The 19,940-nt window shown below is 39.3% G+C and overlaps 1 protein-coding gene across 1 annotated transcript in view; it reads left to right on the forward strand.

Annotated features, from left to right (window-relative positions):
- Nucleotides 1–19,940, forward strand: part of GRHL2 (grainyhead like transcription factor 2) — a 759,972-nt gene that overhangs the window by 389,203 nt on the left and 350,829 nt on the right. Inside the window, exon 8 of the mRNA XM_044065661.1 lies at nucleotides 4,531–4,625. Coding sequence (XP_043921596.1) covers nucleotides 4,531–4,625 — 95 coding nt within the window. The remainder of the gene's footprint in view (nucleotides 1–4,530; nucleotides 4,626–19,940) is intronic.

Consider the following 19,940-nt stretch of genomic DNA (forward strand, 5'->3'; position numbering starts at 1 on the left):
TTCCTTGCTGACTTATCTCAAGCCTTTCCGATTCTGAAGTTATTAGCAGCTGTAGAGCATTCATACAAAACTGCTCTACAGCTGCGACCTTTGTAGGGCTCTTCCGATGCAAATCTACACCCCTTCCACCCTTGCAGCCAATGGCTGCTTGAATTACACCACCCGGACCTAACAGGGAATACCTCTAACTGCAGGTCCGGGTTGCGTAGCCACATTGCCGTGGAATAACCGGAAGTATTTTTGGCTTTTCCATGGCAATTCAGCTACACTGAAAAACGGGACTTTTAAAGTCCCACTGCCTGACAATGCGGTAAACGGGATGAAAAGGCTCAACCCGTGAGTGTCCCACTGACAATGGGACGGGTGGTAGCCATAGGTAAAACAGCTTCAAAGGTCACTTTATCTAAGTGGTTAAAGGAATGCAAAGCTTTATCTACAATAAAAAAAAAACTCCAATTACCAGCCCCACTGAGAGAGCATTGTACAAGGACAATTGCCAGGAATGCTGTTTTTCACTCAAAGGCTTCAATGGATGAAATATCTGCAGCAGCAGCCTGAGCTACTCCACATACCTTTATCACTCATTACAAAGTGGATCTGTTCTCCAGGGGAAGAGCGTCCTTTGGTTCTATGGTGCTCAGGAGTATCCTTCCATAAGGCTTCCCAAAGTACAAGTTAGCTGAGGACTCTGTCCCATACATCAAGAATAAATGAAGATTGACAACATCAGATAAAGAAGTTATGTACTTATCACAACATTCCATCTGTGTTGTCAATCTTCATTTGTCCTTGATACCCTGCCCTCCTTCCCCCTCCTTCAGACTCCTTGGAGGAGTGGATCCTTGTCCTGGTTATGTTATTTCATGTATGCCCTTGGACATAGCCTCTTCAGTTGTTATAGGGCTACTTTTTATTGTCTTCCTTTATAGCTGCAAACTTGGACTGAGGTAATCTAGAGAGGGGCATTCTGGGTAAGGACTTAGCTTGAGGGTTTTTGGTTCTCGCAAGCTGTTATGACGGCCAAGTCAGTTCCAAGAGTCAGAAGTGAGTCCCATATGTCAAGGATAAATGAAGATCAACACAGATGGAACGTTATGGTAAGCATACAACTTTTTTTTAATCAGAATGTCACTTATAATTAACTTATGAACAATTTAATTTTTATCTATTTTTATTTTACTGGACAAGTGCACTTTAACATAGATTAATGTTTTAGTTATGTGACTGCTAAATGTTTTATTTAACCCTAGGACATCTTTTAAAAACAGTTCTGATGAAGTCCTGATTTTTTTGCATGAAAGAACTTAACTTTAATAAAGTTCTTTATTTATTACACTACCTAGTGGAATTCTTAAGAATTGGGTACTGTGGCTTGTGGCACTAGTACATTTCATTTTCAGTCTTATGTGTCATTAAAAAGATGAGAAGAAATTTGGGTATTAAAAAGGTTTACACTCCACCATGTATATTAGTACACAAGGCAGAAACAATCGACAAAATGGTGTTGTTGTGATGTTAGTCAAGTTATATAGGGAACTGAGAAAAGGAAAAATGGGTGAGGAACTGCATGAATGATAAAGACATGGGTAACATCAGGATTAATATTGCACAGTGAAAGTGCTGAGGGTCTGTTTAATTAGTAACAAGGTCGGGTGATGTGGGTTTAGTAAAATCTGAAATCAGGTTTACAGGATGTCTATGCCACATATCTCCAAGCAGACTGGGGTCTGAAAACGTAATAATGACTTAATTGAATACATTTATAGTGTATCATTTTATAGCTTCTTTTTATCATTTCAAAAATAAGTATTTACATCATACATCTGAATGAAATGCAGATTGTTAGACTAACTGATAGCAAATAAATGGAGGACTGCAGTTGTTATCCCTCTACAAAAAGGAATGAAAATAGAATATTGTTTTTTCTCTCCTGGCTTTTAGTTGAGCATTTTGGTGTATCTGTTATTTGTTTATTTACAGGATAGAGCTCTGATTCACTTGCACCTTTTTCAGATCCAGACCAAGAATACTGTCTGGTTAAGTGACATACTCAGAGTCATACAGTAGCAAAGGGAGCCCTAGACCACAGAAATGCTTGGTCACAACTCCTGTCCTTAATCCTATACAAACTAACAGTTTAGTATTTAGAATATTTTCTACTTATCATCTTACTAATGGCAATATGGGATGTTAAGAAGCCATTATATAACCTTGTCCTATAACTGATAAATTTGGAACATGAGTAGGGAAATATTCTTGTAGTGTATAAAGCTCAGTGATTATGCTTTGAAACTGACAACAAGGCAAATCAGTTAACTCACACCTATGTGGTGTGGAATGTTGCAACTCTAGCAGCCTAACACATCTTACATTCTACAGCAGTTTTTGAAAAATAAATTTAAAAAGCTTGAGATAAACAAATGTATGAGATGGGAGACTAAAGGGAAGGGTTTTGTTACCTTAAGGAATCTTTAAAAATAATTATATTGCTTTCCTTAACTTAAAATGTAAACATTTGAACAAGGAAGAAAAATGTATTTTAGTTAACCAGGACTATTTAGGCGAGAATATTTTATTTCTGTTACTTTTTGTATGTTTAATTTTAAGAATTCTGTATAAAGTCTAGCACTAGCCCTTTCATATTGTCTGTTTTGTTTTTATTGAACGAGTGGGTGTGTCCATTGAAAGTGTGGGCGTGCCCATGTTAATTAGGTGTCCCTTGAATGTCCCTGATTTTAAGTTCCTTTGTCCCTGATTCTCTGATCTGGAGGTTGAGAGGGATGCTGCTAATGGGTCTCTGACCTCCTCTTCTAAAGTAACAAAAGTTGCTAGAATAATAGAAACTGTGTTCACCTACATTTTCTTAAATATAAAAAGTCTGAAACTCAAATGTATGTCATTATTTAGTGATTTGTCAGAAAACCACAGATTTTATGACTAACAGACCAAGCATATCAGGAAAACACCTGGACATTGTGTAAAACCCTGGACAGCTGAGGGGCTTGGAAGGTGAGTGTAAACATAAGAGACTGAATTACACTGTCTTTCTAACAGCACTAAGTGCTTTATGGCTTTGAAAGCTGACAAAACACTTAATGATTTTTTCTGTAACCAGTAGTACATGGAGTAGATGAAGCTCCATGTCCTGCGAAGAATTATGATCACCCTTAATTATGTGTTCTTGACTTGATGTCAAGATTTGCCTCCCGATCTTCGCTTTTAAGGTGAATTTCTTGTCATCCATGTCTTCAGCACATAATAAGCAGGCTATGATCATTGACCCACTCATAATCCTTTCTATGATGTGCCTGCATGTTACAGCAAAAACAAAAACACTTGGTGAAAAACAAAACAGATGTTACACAGTGAAGGTAAACAGAAAGTGTATTTAGAAAGAAGGAAATGCAGGGGTGACAGCAACTGAACTGAGTCTAACAAGGAATACTGTGTACAAAAAGGCATAGTGAAGGAAAGGAGAAGAAAGCATTGCAAGTTAAATGTGCTCTTTAAGGCCCAATGGCAGCCACCACAAGTCACAAATATAGTTAATAGTCTACATTATTACACTTCATCTTTTTCAAAAGAGGGATGTGATTATTTATTTTTGCGTGTGATCTTGTGTTCCTCTGAGTAACAGCTGAACAATCTAACATGATAATATGGCAATATTTAAAGTTTTATACTTAAGCTTGTTGTCCAGAGAGGGGAGTCTTCTATGAGTGGGAAACATTTCAAACTGGAAAGACTACTGACTATAGCAAGCTAAATTCATCTCCATGAACCAGCCACTGAAGCTTCTATGGCAATGCTATTGCCAAAAGTTAATATCAGTGACACACTGATGTTAACTGAGCTGTATACAACCTCTGTGTTTGCTATTTGAAGAAAAATTTGGCAAAAGAAAATAACATAAAGCAAATTAACCAGGCACATGCCACAAGTCAGTGGTGTGGGACTACTTATTTTATTTCAGTGAAGTGTTCAGTCTGCATAAGACTTCTCACTCCAGATAAGCTCAGTGTGAAATGGATTACCAAAGGGTCACTGGACTGATAGCTATGCAAATAAGGAATAGCAGCTGCAGATGATCTAATATTTTCACTGCAACACTAAGTAGCAGACAATTCTGTTAATCTAGTGTTTGAAACCCACTAAAGTACAAGTGAGGATCATTATATGACAGATAAGCCTTTAAGGTACAGGACCTTGGAACCAGATATCTTCCTGCTGGTATAAAGTACACAATTATTATTCTTAACAAAGCCTATGATCATTTCCTTGAGTTCAGATAAACTTACAACAATAGAAATCAATGAGCATTTTGCAAGAGATATTTTCCCTATTTATTTTGAAAAAAAGAAAGAAGAGGAAATGTCTGTTGCCTTAAATATATGTAGGTCAGTTTGGCTCTAACTGTCCAGTGACTGCATTTCATGCCTGCACATTATTATGCAGCTATACTCAAGAACTGATGTAAATACAGTAACATTAAAATTCAGTTTTCTTAATTTGCTATTGTCTTTTCAACAGCTGATTACAAAGAAAGTTTCAACACAATTGGGAACATTGAAGAAATTGCATACAATGCAGTCTCTTTTACATGGGATGTAAATGAAGAAGCAAAGGTAAATAAGTTATATTTTCTGCACATGCTAATGCTAGACATTAATTGATGGTAACTTAAGTTTTAAGGGTTTATAGCAAACTTTCATGTCACTCACTCCTAAGTGATAATGGACTTATGTGTACTGCAGACTATTTTGTATAAACAACATCATTTTTCAAAGTCTAATTATTAATGTAACATTTGTACTGTTGAATGCAAAATGTCACGCTGTTTGCTTTCCTTTCCATTTTTGTGACGTTTGATGTACAGTACCACTCGTTTGGCTATTGACACACTCCTGTATTCAGAATGGTGCATTTTCAGTGCATTACTCAGTTCCTAAGTTCTTCTTCTTTGAAATATTTTACTTAGTTCTTTATCAACTGACATCTAGCATCTAGCACTAGTGGGTGATGTGAGCTTTCTGCTCAAGAGAGCTATCCATCTCTCCAATGGCCTGTTTCACACTTGTGATACAGAACTCCTGTCAAATTCATTGCTACTAGAACAAAGACAATATGGTAGCTAATATTTTTGCTCATCCTTTGCAAGGTGCAGTCTTTTGACTGCACTGCCAATACATGACCAGCAGGTGGCAGTGGATTAGCACCTCATAGCAAGAGGTTCTCCCATTCGATTCTCCGCTGGGCTTGGGAGTGCCTTCTGTGTGGCGTCTGCATGTCCTCCCTGCAGTTGGGTAGCATTCGAAAGACATGCGTGCGTAAATGGGTGTGCCTTCGTTGAAGGTTGGGCGTCGAGCTGGCACCTCGGCATTTTGTAAAAATCTGCTGCCAATCATTAGCGGACCGCAGTTCCGCTGTGGCGACCCCTTACCGGGAAAAGCCGAAAGACAAACAACAACAACAACAAATGGACAAAAACAACTCACACACAGGAGCAAGCATGCACACATGTACACACACACACACACACACACACACACACACACACACACACACACACACACACACGCTAACAAACTTTAGTGAAGGGAATTCTGTTATACCTTGCACTTGTCTGGAAACAGAATAGGACTTAATTCGTAGTTCTGCACTCTGGTTTATTTTGACTTTGTTTTATAAGTTTTTCTAATTTTAGTTTGGGTTGTACTATTGGATTTTAGGCATCAGCTAAAGGTCGGGTCCCATCTGATTCCTTTTGGACTGAACTCCTAATTTTGGTTTTGTATGATTACCATTGACTATTACTTTAGTACTGGCCCTTTTTATTATTTTATTTTTTCAGACTGGATGTTTTGGCTGTTATTTTTGGAGTGTTTGTTGTAAGAATTGGTCATTATTTGCACTCATGTCTTGGCCCAGATTCTGGATCTTAGCTGTACATTGACTTCTTGTTCAATTTATTTTTCTATTAAATTTTTAGTATCTTTCTCCATTAGGATTTGTTATGTTCATTTTTTTGCCACCTGGTTTACCTGACTTGCACTGTTTTCCCCTGTGGTTAAGGCATTTAGTGACTTACTTTTGTTAACATAGGCATGTTTTTTTGGATCTGCAACATAGAGATTCTATCACAGTAGGTCTGAGGTTCAGGACTGTCCTCAGTTTTTGGTCTTTTGGAAGTGAACCATACCTGTGGGGTTGTTAGTTGGCTCTTGTTTACATCAGGTTTGCTTTTTTCTAAAAAAAAAAAACAAGAAACATATTTATTAAATTATCACTTACAACATAGGCATTCATACATTTATATACATGAAAACAAACCTTATTAACATATTTTTAGTTTCAAACATTATACATCACCTATATTCTATCCAGTCATCATCAATCAAGCATTACATAGCTCATTCAAATCCTGTCTTCTTTTTTAACCTCATTCATCCTCCAAAACTGTATTCTGTATGTATTGTTCCCTTAAATCCCATTTTTTTCTAAGCAATTTGCTCCTACCCTTTTCTAAAGATCCAATTTCCACTTGTTTTATCTCTGTTACTATATTCACTACTTCTAGTACAGTTGGTTTAGTCCTTAATTTCCATTTTCTAGTAACTGCTTTTTAAGCAGCTACCATAGTTAGACTCAGCAAGGCCTTACTATGTCTAAGCAATTCCAATTCTGTATCATACCAAAAATCATCTCCTTAGTTATCCCATTTTGCTCAACCAGTATTTTTGATGGAGTAGTCTGTAGGGAATTTTTAAAGTCTGCCAACTCATTACACCCCAAATATATGTTCTCAATTAGCTCTTTCTTCCCCATCTTGAGGTATAACATACCAATGTAAACACTTCCAAGCAGAGATTCTAAATCTTATAGACTTTCTTGCATATTTGGGACACATACATATATCCCCCCATTGTTTCTTTGTGAATTGCTTATCTAATCTCTCTTCCCAGTCCATCATAACCACCTCTGATTGATTCATAGAGTTATCATGCAGTATTTTATATGTTCTATTTATTATCCTTTTCTAACATCAGATTCTATTCTAGATTATATTAAAAACTCTACCATTGCTGGTCTTTCATTTAGGATCCCCCTATTTCTATATTTTTTCCTATGCTCTAATATCAGTCCTTGATAGGGAAAGTAATCTCTAGCCTGCACTCAAAATAAGTTCTTGGCTTATTCCCATTGTGTTACCTTCCCCTTTCTATTTATTTTTTCTCAATACCCTGGTTCCTTTATCAATTTTCTCCAATAAATTCCAGCCCCCTCTAGCCTTTTTTCTATATCCCTAATTGCAGTCATCCCTATTGGTAGAATCTCCTTTCTCCATTCCCATGTTGGCTTACTTCTTAGAATACTTTCTCCTACTTTATGAATATAATATTCGGTATGGTTATTATTGTTCACCTTAAGGATTTGCATCCAAAATCTCAGTATATCCTTGTTTCTTGAGCTTCCCCCTGTTTTGTCATCATCCCTTTCCACTTTAAATTATAGCTTTCTGCTTGTGCTATATATAGGAGCCTTAACTATGTAGCTCTGAAATACCCCTTCAAATCAGGTAATCCCAAACCACCTTGTTGTATTGGAGGAATCAGATTATCCCACTTGATTCTTGCTGTCTTCCCCTCCCAGATAAAATCCTACAGCTGTTTATTAATTGCTATCCACAACTTCACCTTTGGTGATAAAAATACACCTGACCTGTGTATAAAACTACAAGGGACTAAACATATTTTAACTGCTTGTATCTTGCTATCCGTGTCCATAAAATAGGACTTCAAATTTCTCAGTTTTTGTATTATCTTTTATTTAATGTTTTCCCACATTATCCTTAGCTGCCACAACAGAATGCTTTTTAATCCATACTCCTGAGTACTTCACTTTATCATGTCTCCATAAATATGGATATTGCTGAACCAATTTGTATGTGGATACATAATTTACAGCTATTGCCTTTGTTTTAGCTTCATTAATCTTGTATCCCAGAAATACTTGAAGCTGTCTCAAAATGTTCCACAGCACTGAAATGCCCTTTTCTGGTTTTATCAAGTACAATATACTCTACAAATAAGGTCAGTTTTTCCTGATGAACCATACCAATTAATTTCTGAATCCCTTGTTTTCTTTGCCAGTGGTTCTAAATATAATAAAAATAACAAAGGGGAAAGAGGATTCCCCTGCCTGGTTCCTCTGCTCAAAATTACTAACAGGAAAAAGACCAACATGAAGGTAAACCAGGTCTGCAAAAACCACAGAATAAATCCAACAGATGTATACAGACACTGCAAATGCTCAGTGAAGTAGAAGCTTTTAATATTCCATAATATTCACAACAAGCAAAGATAAATGCATTCAAAACATGTGCAACAAGTACATATAAACAGAAATGAAAAATAAAAACATATATAAAAATTTTTAAAATTATATGCAGGGAAATGCATGTGAAAAATACATTTAAACTGCATATAAAATACTAATAAACCACTAGCATAAAATATCCTGTTTCCTTTTCAATATAGTTTTTGTACTAACTTTTGCATTAATTCCTGGTTTAGAGTCAGCTAGCAGGCATGTAATCCAATTATACTCAGAGACCTCTAATTTGTTATTCAGGTCTCCACTTCTTATATTCTTTGAAACAATCTGTATCGCCCTAAGTTTAAATTCACGGTTCTTCCCTTTTTCTAAAATATATTTAGTTAAAGCATTGGTTGTAACGCATCTTTGTATTTCAGAAGTGTGTTCAGTTGTACGATCTTTAAGCTTACGTGTGCTTTTGCGTACATAAAATGCAGGACAAACAGTACACATAGCTAAGTAAACAATATTCGGATTCCTATATAAGAACGAAAGTTCAGTACTTCGAACTTTTAATAGGAAGCCTCACTTCTGCGAAAGTTCACTTTAACAAAAGTGAACTTTTGCATAAATGCACTTCACCGAAAATACTGCAGCACAGTGGAGGACATAAAAAACAAGCTATGTCCTCCACTATGGCGTGATAGTCACGGACCTTAGGGTTAGGGCACGGGTTAGGGTAAGGGGATAGTTAGTAAAGCTATCCCCTTACCCTAACCCATGCCCTAACCCTAAGGTTCATGACTATCGCACCATAGTGGAGGACATTGCTATGTCCTTCACTGGGCTGCATTCGTCACGGACCATGGGGTTATGGCACGGGTCATGGTAAGGGGATAGCCCTACAGGCTATCCCCTTACTATGACCTGTGCCGTAACCCTAAGGTCCGTGAGTACTGCACGGAAGTTCAGTACAACACCCGTTTGTTGTACTGAACTTCACATAAGTGCACTTTCGACTAAGTGCACTTTCACTGCAGTGAGCATTCCATGCACTATTTCGAATGACTGAAAATTCGATCTAGTGTATAGAACCCACAATATTCATAGGATTACAAGCGGCACAGCAGCTGAAGCTAAATTTCTTTTTTATTTTTGGGTGTATAAAGTTATCATTAGTTATAATATATTTACAGCTCATAGAATTGTAACATGGAAAAGTCCCAGACTTACTCATTTTAGGATTAATTTTAGTTGTGCTATAAGAAATAACTTTATAACATAAATGTTTGCTAAGGTTAGGACAATTCCTGTATGTAATGCTAGGTTTTGAGCCAATAATGTCTTTAAGCTCTGGCATACTCTCAAGAATGCCCCAATTTTTTGATATGATGTTTTTCACTTTATTTATCCTCATACTGTAAGTTACAGTATACCTTAAGTAATTTTTTTCTCTTCTCTGTGCTGAAATATTAAAATACATATTCTCTCCACCAAAATAAGGTCTAGCTGAAGTGCGTCTATCCCTCAGAACTTTCAACTTTACCCCTTCAAGAATTTGCTGTCATAACCTCTTTCTTTAAGTTCTTTGATCATTTCATCCATCTGTTCAATGCATATCCCATCAGTAGTTTTCAGTCTACTTACTCTTAGCAAGTGACTTCCAGCTGTACCTCTAAATGTATGGGGACATGCATACTTTGCCAATGTGCATACCTTATTTCAAGCTGATATGTCTTGTTACAGTGCATCAGTCCTTCTTCTGTCTCACATAGGTTCATAGGTTCATAGGTAGGTACTAGGCTATCTGCCCAAAGGCATTTATAAACCTAGCCAGAATGTGTTGGCTTTCGCTGACCCCTTAGATTAGTTCTCTGTGCCTCTGTCCAGCAGAGCCACTGAAGTGATCCCCGGGGTAAACTTTCTGTTTCCCATCCACTCATCAAGGGTTCTCTTAAGGAGCTCTGCCTAATGTAGATTGAAATCTTGTTCCAAAGCATGGGAAGTCTCTGGGACAGGAATCCCTCCAGCACGTCCTGTTTATTGTTGTGGTGAGGTTTAGATCCCTAGAGCATGTGGCTCGAGGGGATAAGGTTTTCTTTAGGTGGAGCATGTCCATCAATTCTGGGTTGGACATGGCCTTGGATGTCAGGCAGAGATCACCTCTGAGTAGGTGGTATGCAACCGAGTACAGCTGGAGTTTCTTTAGTCGAGCTGCATATGGCATCTGTTTGAGGCCAGTGATCCTCTTGGTGAGGTACCTCTGTGGTCTTTCCAGCTGTTGCAGGTGTCTTGTAAGGTACATCCTAAATGGGGCATTGTACTCTATGATGGGTCTGATGAGTGATGAGTAGAGGGGCACAATGACCTCTTTTGATCTGGATGCAAACCCTTTTGTGATTAGGTGGGCCTCATACAAGGATTTTTTAACCCCTTTGGAATTGTTATTATCAAAGGAGAGATTACTATCTACTTGGGTCCAGAGATCCCTTATTACGTTTTCCATATTTAGGGGGATACCACCTATGTGGTAGTTTGTGTGTACTTTGTTTTTCCCAAAGGGGATGACTATGCACTTTTTGGCATTTAGCTTGAGGCCATGATTTTTACACCAGGTCTCCGTCTCAGTGAGACCCTTTTGGAGGATGTCTGTGTCAGCTGAAGAGTCAATTATAGGCCATAGTTTGCAGTCATCTGTGAACTTGTTCAGCCATAGTCCTCCTGTGCTTGTCTCTACCTCTGAGAAGTATATGCTGAAGAGGAGGGGTCCTAGGACTGAGCCCTGGGGAATGCCACTTGTAACCGGTTTAGAGTCAGACCTAGCTCCTGCAACTCTCACCATATGGGTTCTGTCCATGAGCCAACTGGCAACCCATCTTGTGACATAGGGGTTTATGTTCAGGCTGGTGAGCTTGTCTATAATACCAGAATGGGGAATGGTATCGAAGGCCTTTGTGAGGTCTAGGTATGCTCTTTGTACCACCTTTCCCTCGTCTATAGCCTTGGTAACTGTCTCAAAGAAGTCCACCATGTTTAGGAGGCATGATCTGCCCTTAACAAAGCTGAACTGGGTAGGGTCGAGTGTTTGGAGGTTCCCAGTGTCTCTGTTAATGAGTTCCATAATGATGCACTCCATAGCCTTGCAGACCAAGCTAGTCAGACTTATAGGGCGATAGTTCCTGGGGTCTGCTGTGGCTCCACCTTTGTGGAGCGGAATAATCATTGCTGTGCACCACTCTATGGGTGGGTAGCCTGTGGAGATGCTGAATTTGAACAGTGTGTTTAGGTGAGGGGTTAGTTTGTCTCTGAGCTCATGTAGGACGCAGCCTGGGACACCGTCCGGTCCCACTGATGCTGTGTTTTTGGCTTTGGAGAGGGCTGTTTTATCCAGTGTCTGTGATTTCACAGGCTCTACATTCTTCTGGTATGGTTATAGGCCCTTTTGGGGGTGAGGCGGGGTGAAGTTTGCACTGAACCTATCTGCCAGCTTGTTGGCAATATTGGTTGGTTCAGTGTATTTTGTGCCATTCTGCATTAATTCCGAGCAGATTTGAGCATTGCCACTTAGATTCTTGATATAGCTAAAGAATGCCTTGTGGTTATCTTTGGAGTCCTTGGCAATTTTTCTTTAGAAACTCGCTTTGGACAATTTTATGAGGGATTGTAGTTTCTTGCTGATACTGATCAGGGGTGTCTTCCCTTCTTGGGATTTTACTCTTTTCTGTACTAGTTTCCTCCTTCTATTGTATAGCTTGTTTATGGCATGGGGTCCACCAGACTGGTTTCCTTTTCTTGGAAGAGTGAATCTTGGTTTTGCTTGGGATAGCACGATCCATGCATTCTTGTAGGTGCCCATAGAATGCATTAGTAAGGCATTTTGCAGCTGGGACAGCGTTATCCTTTAGCATGGGGGCTTTGAAACTTTCCACCTTGGGCTTAAGTAATGTGAAGTTTGTTTTTGAAAAGTTTTTCACGGTGGTTTCCTTGTCCTGGGGTGGGGGCAGAATGTGGATATCCAAAGTGATTTGTTTATGGTCAGATCTAACCAGCGCGGGGTTGACCTCCGTTGGTGATGACCAGGTCCAATATGTTGTCACCTCTGGTGGGAGTGTTGACCAGTTGGTCCAGGGCATTTGAGTTTATAAATTCTAGGAAATGTTGGGCAAGGGAGTTAGTACTTGAGTTGTTCTCCCAGTTAATGTTTGGGTAGTTGAAATCACCCAATATTAGGGTGTTTGGTAGGAACTTTATGTTTCCTAGTGTTTCCAGAAATGCGGAATGAGAGTCCTGGGACATGGTGGGTGTTCTGTAGCAAGCTGCAATTTGAATTTCAATTTTGCCCTTTGTTAGTTGCACGTGGATGATCTCTGAAGCATCGTGCTGTGCCACTAACCTGGAGGTGTGGGTATCCTTGATGAATATGGATACTCCCCCGCCTTTTGTATTTCGGTCCGGGTTCTATGGCCAAAATGTATGGTATGAGTTGTAGCCTGGTAGTGCTGGGGTGCTCTCTGGAGCCTTAAACCAGGTTTCTGTTATTGCACATATATCTCCATACTGAGGAGTGCCTCAAGTGCATGCATTTTGAGGTTTAGACTTCTGGCATTGAGTAGCATTACCCTCAGATTTTTGTTAATTGTGCTATTCACAGTGGTAGGTTTGTCTTTTGAGCCTTGTCTAAAAAAGGCACTATGGGGGTGGCAAGAGCCTTGGCCAGTATTTGAAAGCCTAAGGGTGACAGGTGCAAGCCATCTCCAGCGAAGCAGCGTGGCTTGTCGAGCATGTCATCCCAGGTGGACAGACACTGGATCCCCTTTGAATGACACCAGAAACTTAGCCAACTGTTGAAATTGATCATTTTTTCTTTATACCGTGGTATCATTCTTGGTGAGGGCAGGATGCTACTCAGGGTCAGGGTCATACCGGCCTGGGCTACGTGATCAGAGAGCTCTTCCATGTCTCTTTTCATGTAGTCCAGGGAGGTACGGCTCAGGTCATTCACACCAACATGGACAATGACAAAGTCATATTTGTACTTGTTCTGGAGTGACCTGAGTGCTTGTGTTAAGTGGTTGATCCTGGCACCTGACAGGCAGCTAACAGTAACCTTCTCCTTATTCAGCCTAGTGAGGGAGACATCAGTGTGCCTAACTATAGAGTCACCTATTACTAGTATGTTGGGTATGTTATTTTGCCTTAAGGGCTGTGATCATGTGGCACGCTGGTTTTGTGAAGTATGTGTTTCATGGTTTGTGTTGGGGGGGTGGAAGTTGCTTTGATGTCTGCTTTGGAGGTCTCTGTTGCTTTTGCAGATTTTTATTTACAGCCTCTGAGTATGTTTTCATGTATTTATGTGTGTTTTTTGCCGGTGCTGGTTTAATGGGTCAATGTGAGACTGGTGGTGTGATGCCAGTATTTCCCTTCTCCTCTTGACTGTCTGATCCAGTCATGGGTTGAGAGAGCTTAGCCTCCAATTTGGCTGTATAATTGCATCTCTCGCATGTATTAGTGTTTGGTGGTAGGAGGAGAGGGTTGTCTGTGTACATGAGGCAGTTGTAACATTGCCTCAAAATGCCCAGATTCACCAGTTGGACTGGAGAGTACACCTGAAACTGCCATTTGGACATGCCTGGATAGATACAGTGAACTGTTTTACTGAATAGCTGGTAAGGTCGAATAGAGAGCCTTGTCCTTCTGTACAGTATGGGGAGGGGCTAGTGCTAGGTTTTAAGTGCTTGCTATGAGTTTTGAGCAAGTGTCGGGCTGAGAAATGAATGGCTTGAGTGCTTAAGTTGAAAGTTTGTCTAGTTCCAAGGGAAAAATTGAAGAGGAGACTTTGTGTAGCCGGGAATAGTTATACCCTAGCTAACCAGCGCTGCCCGGTGCTCAAAACCGGGCAAATGCAGTTTTATAGCAGGGAAATGAAAGAGATAGAAATTAGCCCAAAATGGCCAATAAACTATTAATTTCTGGGCTAAAACTACTCCTCCAGGGACACATAGGCTGCTCAAAGCTCCCCTCTCTCACAGGTGAACAGAGAAACTTCCTTCTAGCCAAGTAAGGTATGGGCAAACACAGAGATTTGTAACACAGCCCTGAATTCAGCACTAACCTGAAAACTGGACTGTACTAGCTTAGAAAGGTGGGAAACAAATATATATATATATATATATATATATATATATATATATATATATATATATATATATATTTTTTTTTTTCAGAAAATGAAGCAGATACAATAAAAAAAAAACACTTTAAAAGCACAGAAAAGGATGCTTATTGTTATATATCTCAGTTCAGAGTTGTAGTCAATGCCCCTAGTAATAAAGTAGGAAGAAACACAAATACAGTAAAAGTAGATGACTAAAGTGCAATTTTTTATATGTTTTATATATATATATATATATATATATATATATATATATATATATATATATATATATATATATATATATATATATATATAAAACAATAAAAAACAAACAAACTGATTTAAACAAGTTACCCAACTAACCAGAAAAAATCTCAAAACTGAGCCCTGTTCCAGCAATCTTCAATCAGACAAGTTCTAACTGCACACTCCCACTACTAGGGTGCAGGGGAACCTTCTAAAAAAGATGGCCTGGATCAGTGCTCAAGTTATACAAGCAAATCTAGATTCAGCAGGCCTGAATCTGGTCCTGTGCTACAGCAACAAGGCGCACCAATTTCAGAAAGAATCAGTTCAAATAAGCAGGCACAATAAGCCTGTGACCAGAAATTCCCAGCTCAGAAGGGCAGAATCCAGCCTCTCCTCCCACAAGAGTGCAGACCATAAACCTTCTTAATGTAGAATAACTGGCCTGAAGCCCAAGTGCTTAAACCAGAACTAATACACTTTTAGAATAGCAGACACTGAGCCTTCAATCAGCAATTCCCAGCTTAGAAGGATGTAAGCTACCTGTCCTGCCACTACAGTGCAGACCACAAACCTTCTTAATGTAAAACAACCAGTGTGAAGCCCAAGTGCTTAAACCAAAAGACTTAGAATAACAGTTACAATTTAATCAGGCTACTACCAAGCAGTAATAAATGCAGCAGAATAAATAAAATTGAGTACTTTTAAGAAGAGGCAAAAGCAAAATAAAGTCGGAGGAAATATAAGTACAGTAAAAGCAGATGAATAAAGTGCAATTTTTTTTTGTTAGTAAAGTGCAAGGAGCCAAGGAAGGAAGAACCTAAGTGGGTTGGCTTTCTTAAATATTCTGTCTGTATTAAGTAGAGTGAACACTAGACTCAGAATTATGATCTCACTGTATTCGGTTAAGTGAGCAAATGAGATGGACTCAGGAGGAGTGGTCAAATACAGACTTACAGGAGGGGTGGGCAATTCCAGAGCCACCAACCCTAAATACCAAAAGCAGAGAAGGCACAGCACACACACTATTCAGTGGAACACACAATTAGGTACAGAAAAAATGAAAAACAGTACTTTTAAAGTTGCAATCTTTAATTTCTGTGTAATGCTGGCTGTTCCTCCTAATGTCTGGAAATCAGTTAACATCTCTGCTATACCAAAACAGGAAAACTCAAAGAGACCTTCCCAACAGTCGCCACCTTACCTTAATTCACTTCCTCACCAAATGTCTTAAAAATGTACTCTTTCACTGAAATTCACTTATAGATCTAACATAGCATGACTTCAGAAAAAGCTGCAGCATCACTCCTTCTCAGTTTTACCTTAACAGGTTTGTAACATGCATGCATAAATGCCTTTTTACACATGCAGCCTACACTGATCTCACTGACTTACTCCGCTTTATGGAATATGTCACACATCACACAAGTGAGGCTTACTAAGACAGACTGTCTGATGCTGCCTCCTACCTAGCTTACCATTTTCCAAATTGTCAAATATGAAACTACCCTCTCTTCAGATGCTGCTACAGTTCTTGGTGTTTCACAAGGATTTATCATAGGCTTCATCTTTGTCATTATTATTATTATCAATGACATCATCTCCAGCTTCACTTATAGGCATGTCAAACTATGTCCTAGTCATACTGAGCTTTGGGACTACCACAAACAGATGCCCTATCCTCTGCTGTCACAGAAAACATCATGTTAGAATGCTGCAGGCTGAGAAATAGTTGCTTCTTTTTCAGCTTTAGAAAAATATATACTCTTACTGTTTGGAGATATACTAAAACTCAGTAACTCTTTGCAAATAAGATCCAGGGAATAGTTATCCTCTAAAGTTTCCTGCTTGCTCCCCTTCCTTCTCCTTCTGACTTTTCCATTCAGGATGACCCTTTTCTATCCTTGATATAATCTTCTGCACCATTATCATATCCCTCCTACCACTTCTAATCTCAGGTCAGAAGAGATGTAGATTTTCTAGCCTCTTGTAATGTTTCTTCCCCCTGATGTCATGCATCTTTTTGTTATCTTCCCCCAGAAATGACATGCTCTTTCTCTTATTTCAATTCGAGAACTGCACACATTACTCAAGCTGTGATCTGGAAAAAGCCCCTTAGAGAGGGGATATTAATGTTTTTCCTTCTGTACTGTATCTGGATACACTCCCAACATTCGTTTTCTGCTGTCACTGCCCCCTCACTCTGCTTCTGGTGGTCCATTCCAGGTATGTTCAATACCCACATGTCCTTTGAATGCACTGTTGCCATTAGTTCCACTCATCTTACCTGATACATTCCATCAGGGCTTTAGTGTCTTGCATTTGTTTGTAGTGATCTTCAGCAGACACCGTTCTTTCCACTGATTTGGCCTTTTTGAATCTATCACTAGTCTCACCACATCCTGCTCTGCTGCTCCTGTCTTTGTGCCATCATTAAGGAAGTTGATCCTATTCTCTAGTCCATCTTATATGCCTTAGACAAACACAACAGGTAGTACTGCAGCTGAGACAGACCCCTGCGATACTCCACAGTTCACTTCCCTAATTTCTAATGTTGTCCCACTCACCAGAAGCCTCTATGTCCTAATATTCAAACATTGTCAGAGTCTCTCTTTCTCTAGGTTTCCTAACAAACTTGTTATATTGGACATAGTGAAAGGCCTTTACAATACACAATTAGACTGTGCCTACTGGCCCTCCTCTGTCAAGTTCATCTGCATCAGTTTTGAATGACAGCTCCTTCTTACCATGAACGAATAATGGCTGTGGTCCAAGAGGTTGTTGTCCTCTGCAGATACTATCAAATTTTCTCCATGATTTTCCCTGCCAATTTTTGTTAAGCTAACAGGCCTGAATTTCTTTAAATTTCTTCTGCTGTCTCCTTGCACAAAGGTGCAATAGTTTTAATGTTCCAGTCCTGGGGCACTTTTGTACTAACCAGTGAACTTTTGAAGATCTCTGTCAGGGGGCCTGCCAACATAGAGCACCATTTGGCTGTTACAAAGAAATCTCTCCCCACAGAACGCAGACTTGCCTGAAATTGCTGGAGTTGCATAATTCCCCTTCTGCTAAATTGTGTTTACTGCAAGGAATGATGTATATTTTCATGATAATATTCCAGTTATGATTTCAGGAGTCATGATCCTGTTCAGTAACTATTGGCACCTCAATAAGAAATACTCATGAACCATAGAACTCAGTCATTCATTTTTTTAATGGTGCATAGATCTATATTGTTATAGCCTGAACTATTGCAGTTGTATTTTATTTTGCCATATTAGTGCATTAGTTTGATAGATAATATGTATAATTAAAAAAAAAAAAGAAATGGAAAAGGTGAAGGTTTGTCAACAATAAATAAGGACGATGAAAATAAAACCACTGGCTTCAGCATTTGCAGTGTGAGCCACTTTTACACATTTTACTGGTTTTGTGCTTCATATAACCCAGTATTATTGTGGCTGTTACATGCAGGCAAATCCAGAAAGACTTTTTATGCAAACAATTTCAGAACATATCCATGATATTAAAACAAAGTTTGTGTAATGCTTTAGCCAATCACATTTATTCTTCTGTTCAACACAATTTTAAGTTTCAAGCTTTATAGTTGACTTTAAAGGGAACATTAGGAACAGCGGTTATGCAAAGATTCTACTAAACTATGGCAACTACCCTTGTTTAAATAACAAGTTCAGCATAACTGTTGCAACAACTCACGCACCAGCACTTTAGATATTGTATTAATTGATCTGATGTTGTCAGCTTTCATTCTATCCTCAACTGTTGGGTTCAGATCCGATCCTCAGATCCGACTCGGCCATTACTAAAGCTCGTGGTCAAGTTTCTCCTTTACCCATAATGCATCAACCCCTAACATACCTCATATCTCGTTTGCCACTTTTCGCGAAAGGACATGGTCTGCTATAGCTCTTGACCTTCATCACTGTTTTTCAGTTGAGCTACAATTTATCTTTTTAAAGCTTCATTTTCTGCTTTTTTCATTTTAAATTTCTAGTTTCTACTAATATCTTACTCTTGTACCGATAGTATTACTGTATATACCATCATTGGTGTTATCCTTTTCTACTGTTACACTTAGTATATTTTTCATTACAATTTTTGGTAATACCTTTTCTTTTTCTTCTTCTATCTCCCGTACTAAAAAAAAAAGAAAAAAAATTTGTCCTTCCGCTTTATTTTTTGTTGTTTGTAAAATGACTGAGAAGGGTCCTTCCATTTCAAAAAAGTGTGCAAAGTGTGGACACAAGTTAACTGTCTCAGACACCTACAATCTTTGCGTTTACTGTTTATTGTCCAGAGCACCTACAATAAGATTGTTCCATCAGCCACAGTTATAATCCTCGAATGTTAGTGTGTCTAGCTCATCCAGGAATCTGACTAAAGATAATGTGGATTGGATGATAAGGAAGCATCTCTGTGCATATCCAGATTGTTGTGTTGCAAACTCCTAGCATTTTGGATCAGGAGGCCCATCCAGTGACCACTCCACCACATCAGACTCCTTCTCTGATTCCTTTGTTTGCTTCAGAGTCCCAGGATCTGAGTGTTCTGGGTATATCAGGCTTGGATCTGAAGATACCCTTCTCCTCAGATCTGAAGCTAACTCTGAGTGCCCCGACTCCAGCATCTTTGGATCCGGATGACTCTTAGAGCCAAAGCGTCCTTGTCGGGTCCAAGGCACTGGCATCGTCTCTGCACCTTGGTGCTTCAGCACTGGACAACTCAGCTCTGACGTCCTCCTCAGGAAGATTGCTTTCTGGGTGGGAGGAGACAGTGGTCCAGAAACTTGCCTTCTTGGGACTGAGGTCTTCTCTTTCCCCTGGATGGTCTGGCTTTGAGGTTGTGAAGGGGGTATTTTCTGCTTTGGAAAAAGTTTCCCTAAGGACAGAGTGGGGAACTCTAATGGACAATGACACCCCCAAGGCAGAGGAGGCCCACAAAACCAGGGGTCCACACATTCTTTTTCTGACAAACCCTACTGGCTATCCTGAAAGGAGGCCCAATTGTCTACCTCTGGAGGCAATTGGGGTTCAACTATCTCTGCACCAGAGAGCCTGGCTAAACATAAAAGATACTTGGGTGCAGAGGATTATTTAACCCCATTTGCCACCTCTGGAGGCAATTGGGGTTCGACTATCTCTGCACCAGAGAGCCTGACTAGACATAACAAAAGATACTTGTGTGCAGAGGATAATTTCCAAAG

This window comes from Protopterus annectens, chromosome 3.part0, assembly GCF_019279795.1.
Source record: "Protopterus annectens isolate FY-2018-M chromosome 3.part0, PAN1.0, whole genome shotgun sequence".
In the NCBI taxonomy this organism is placed as follows: Eukaryota; Metazoa; Chordata; order Ceratodontiformes; family Protopteridae; genus Protopterus; species Protopterus annectens.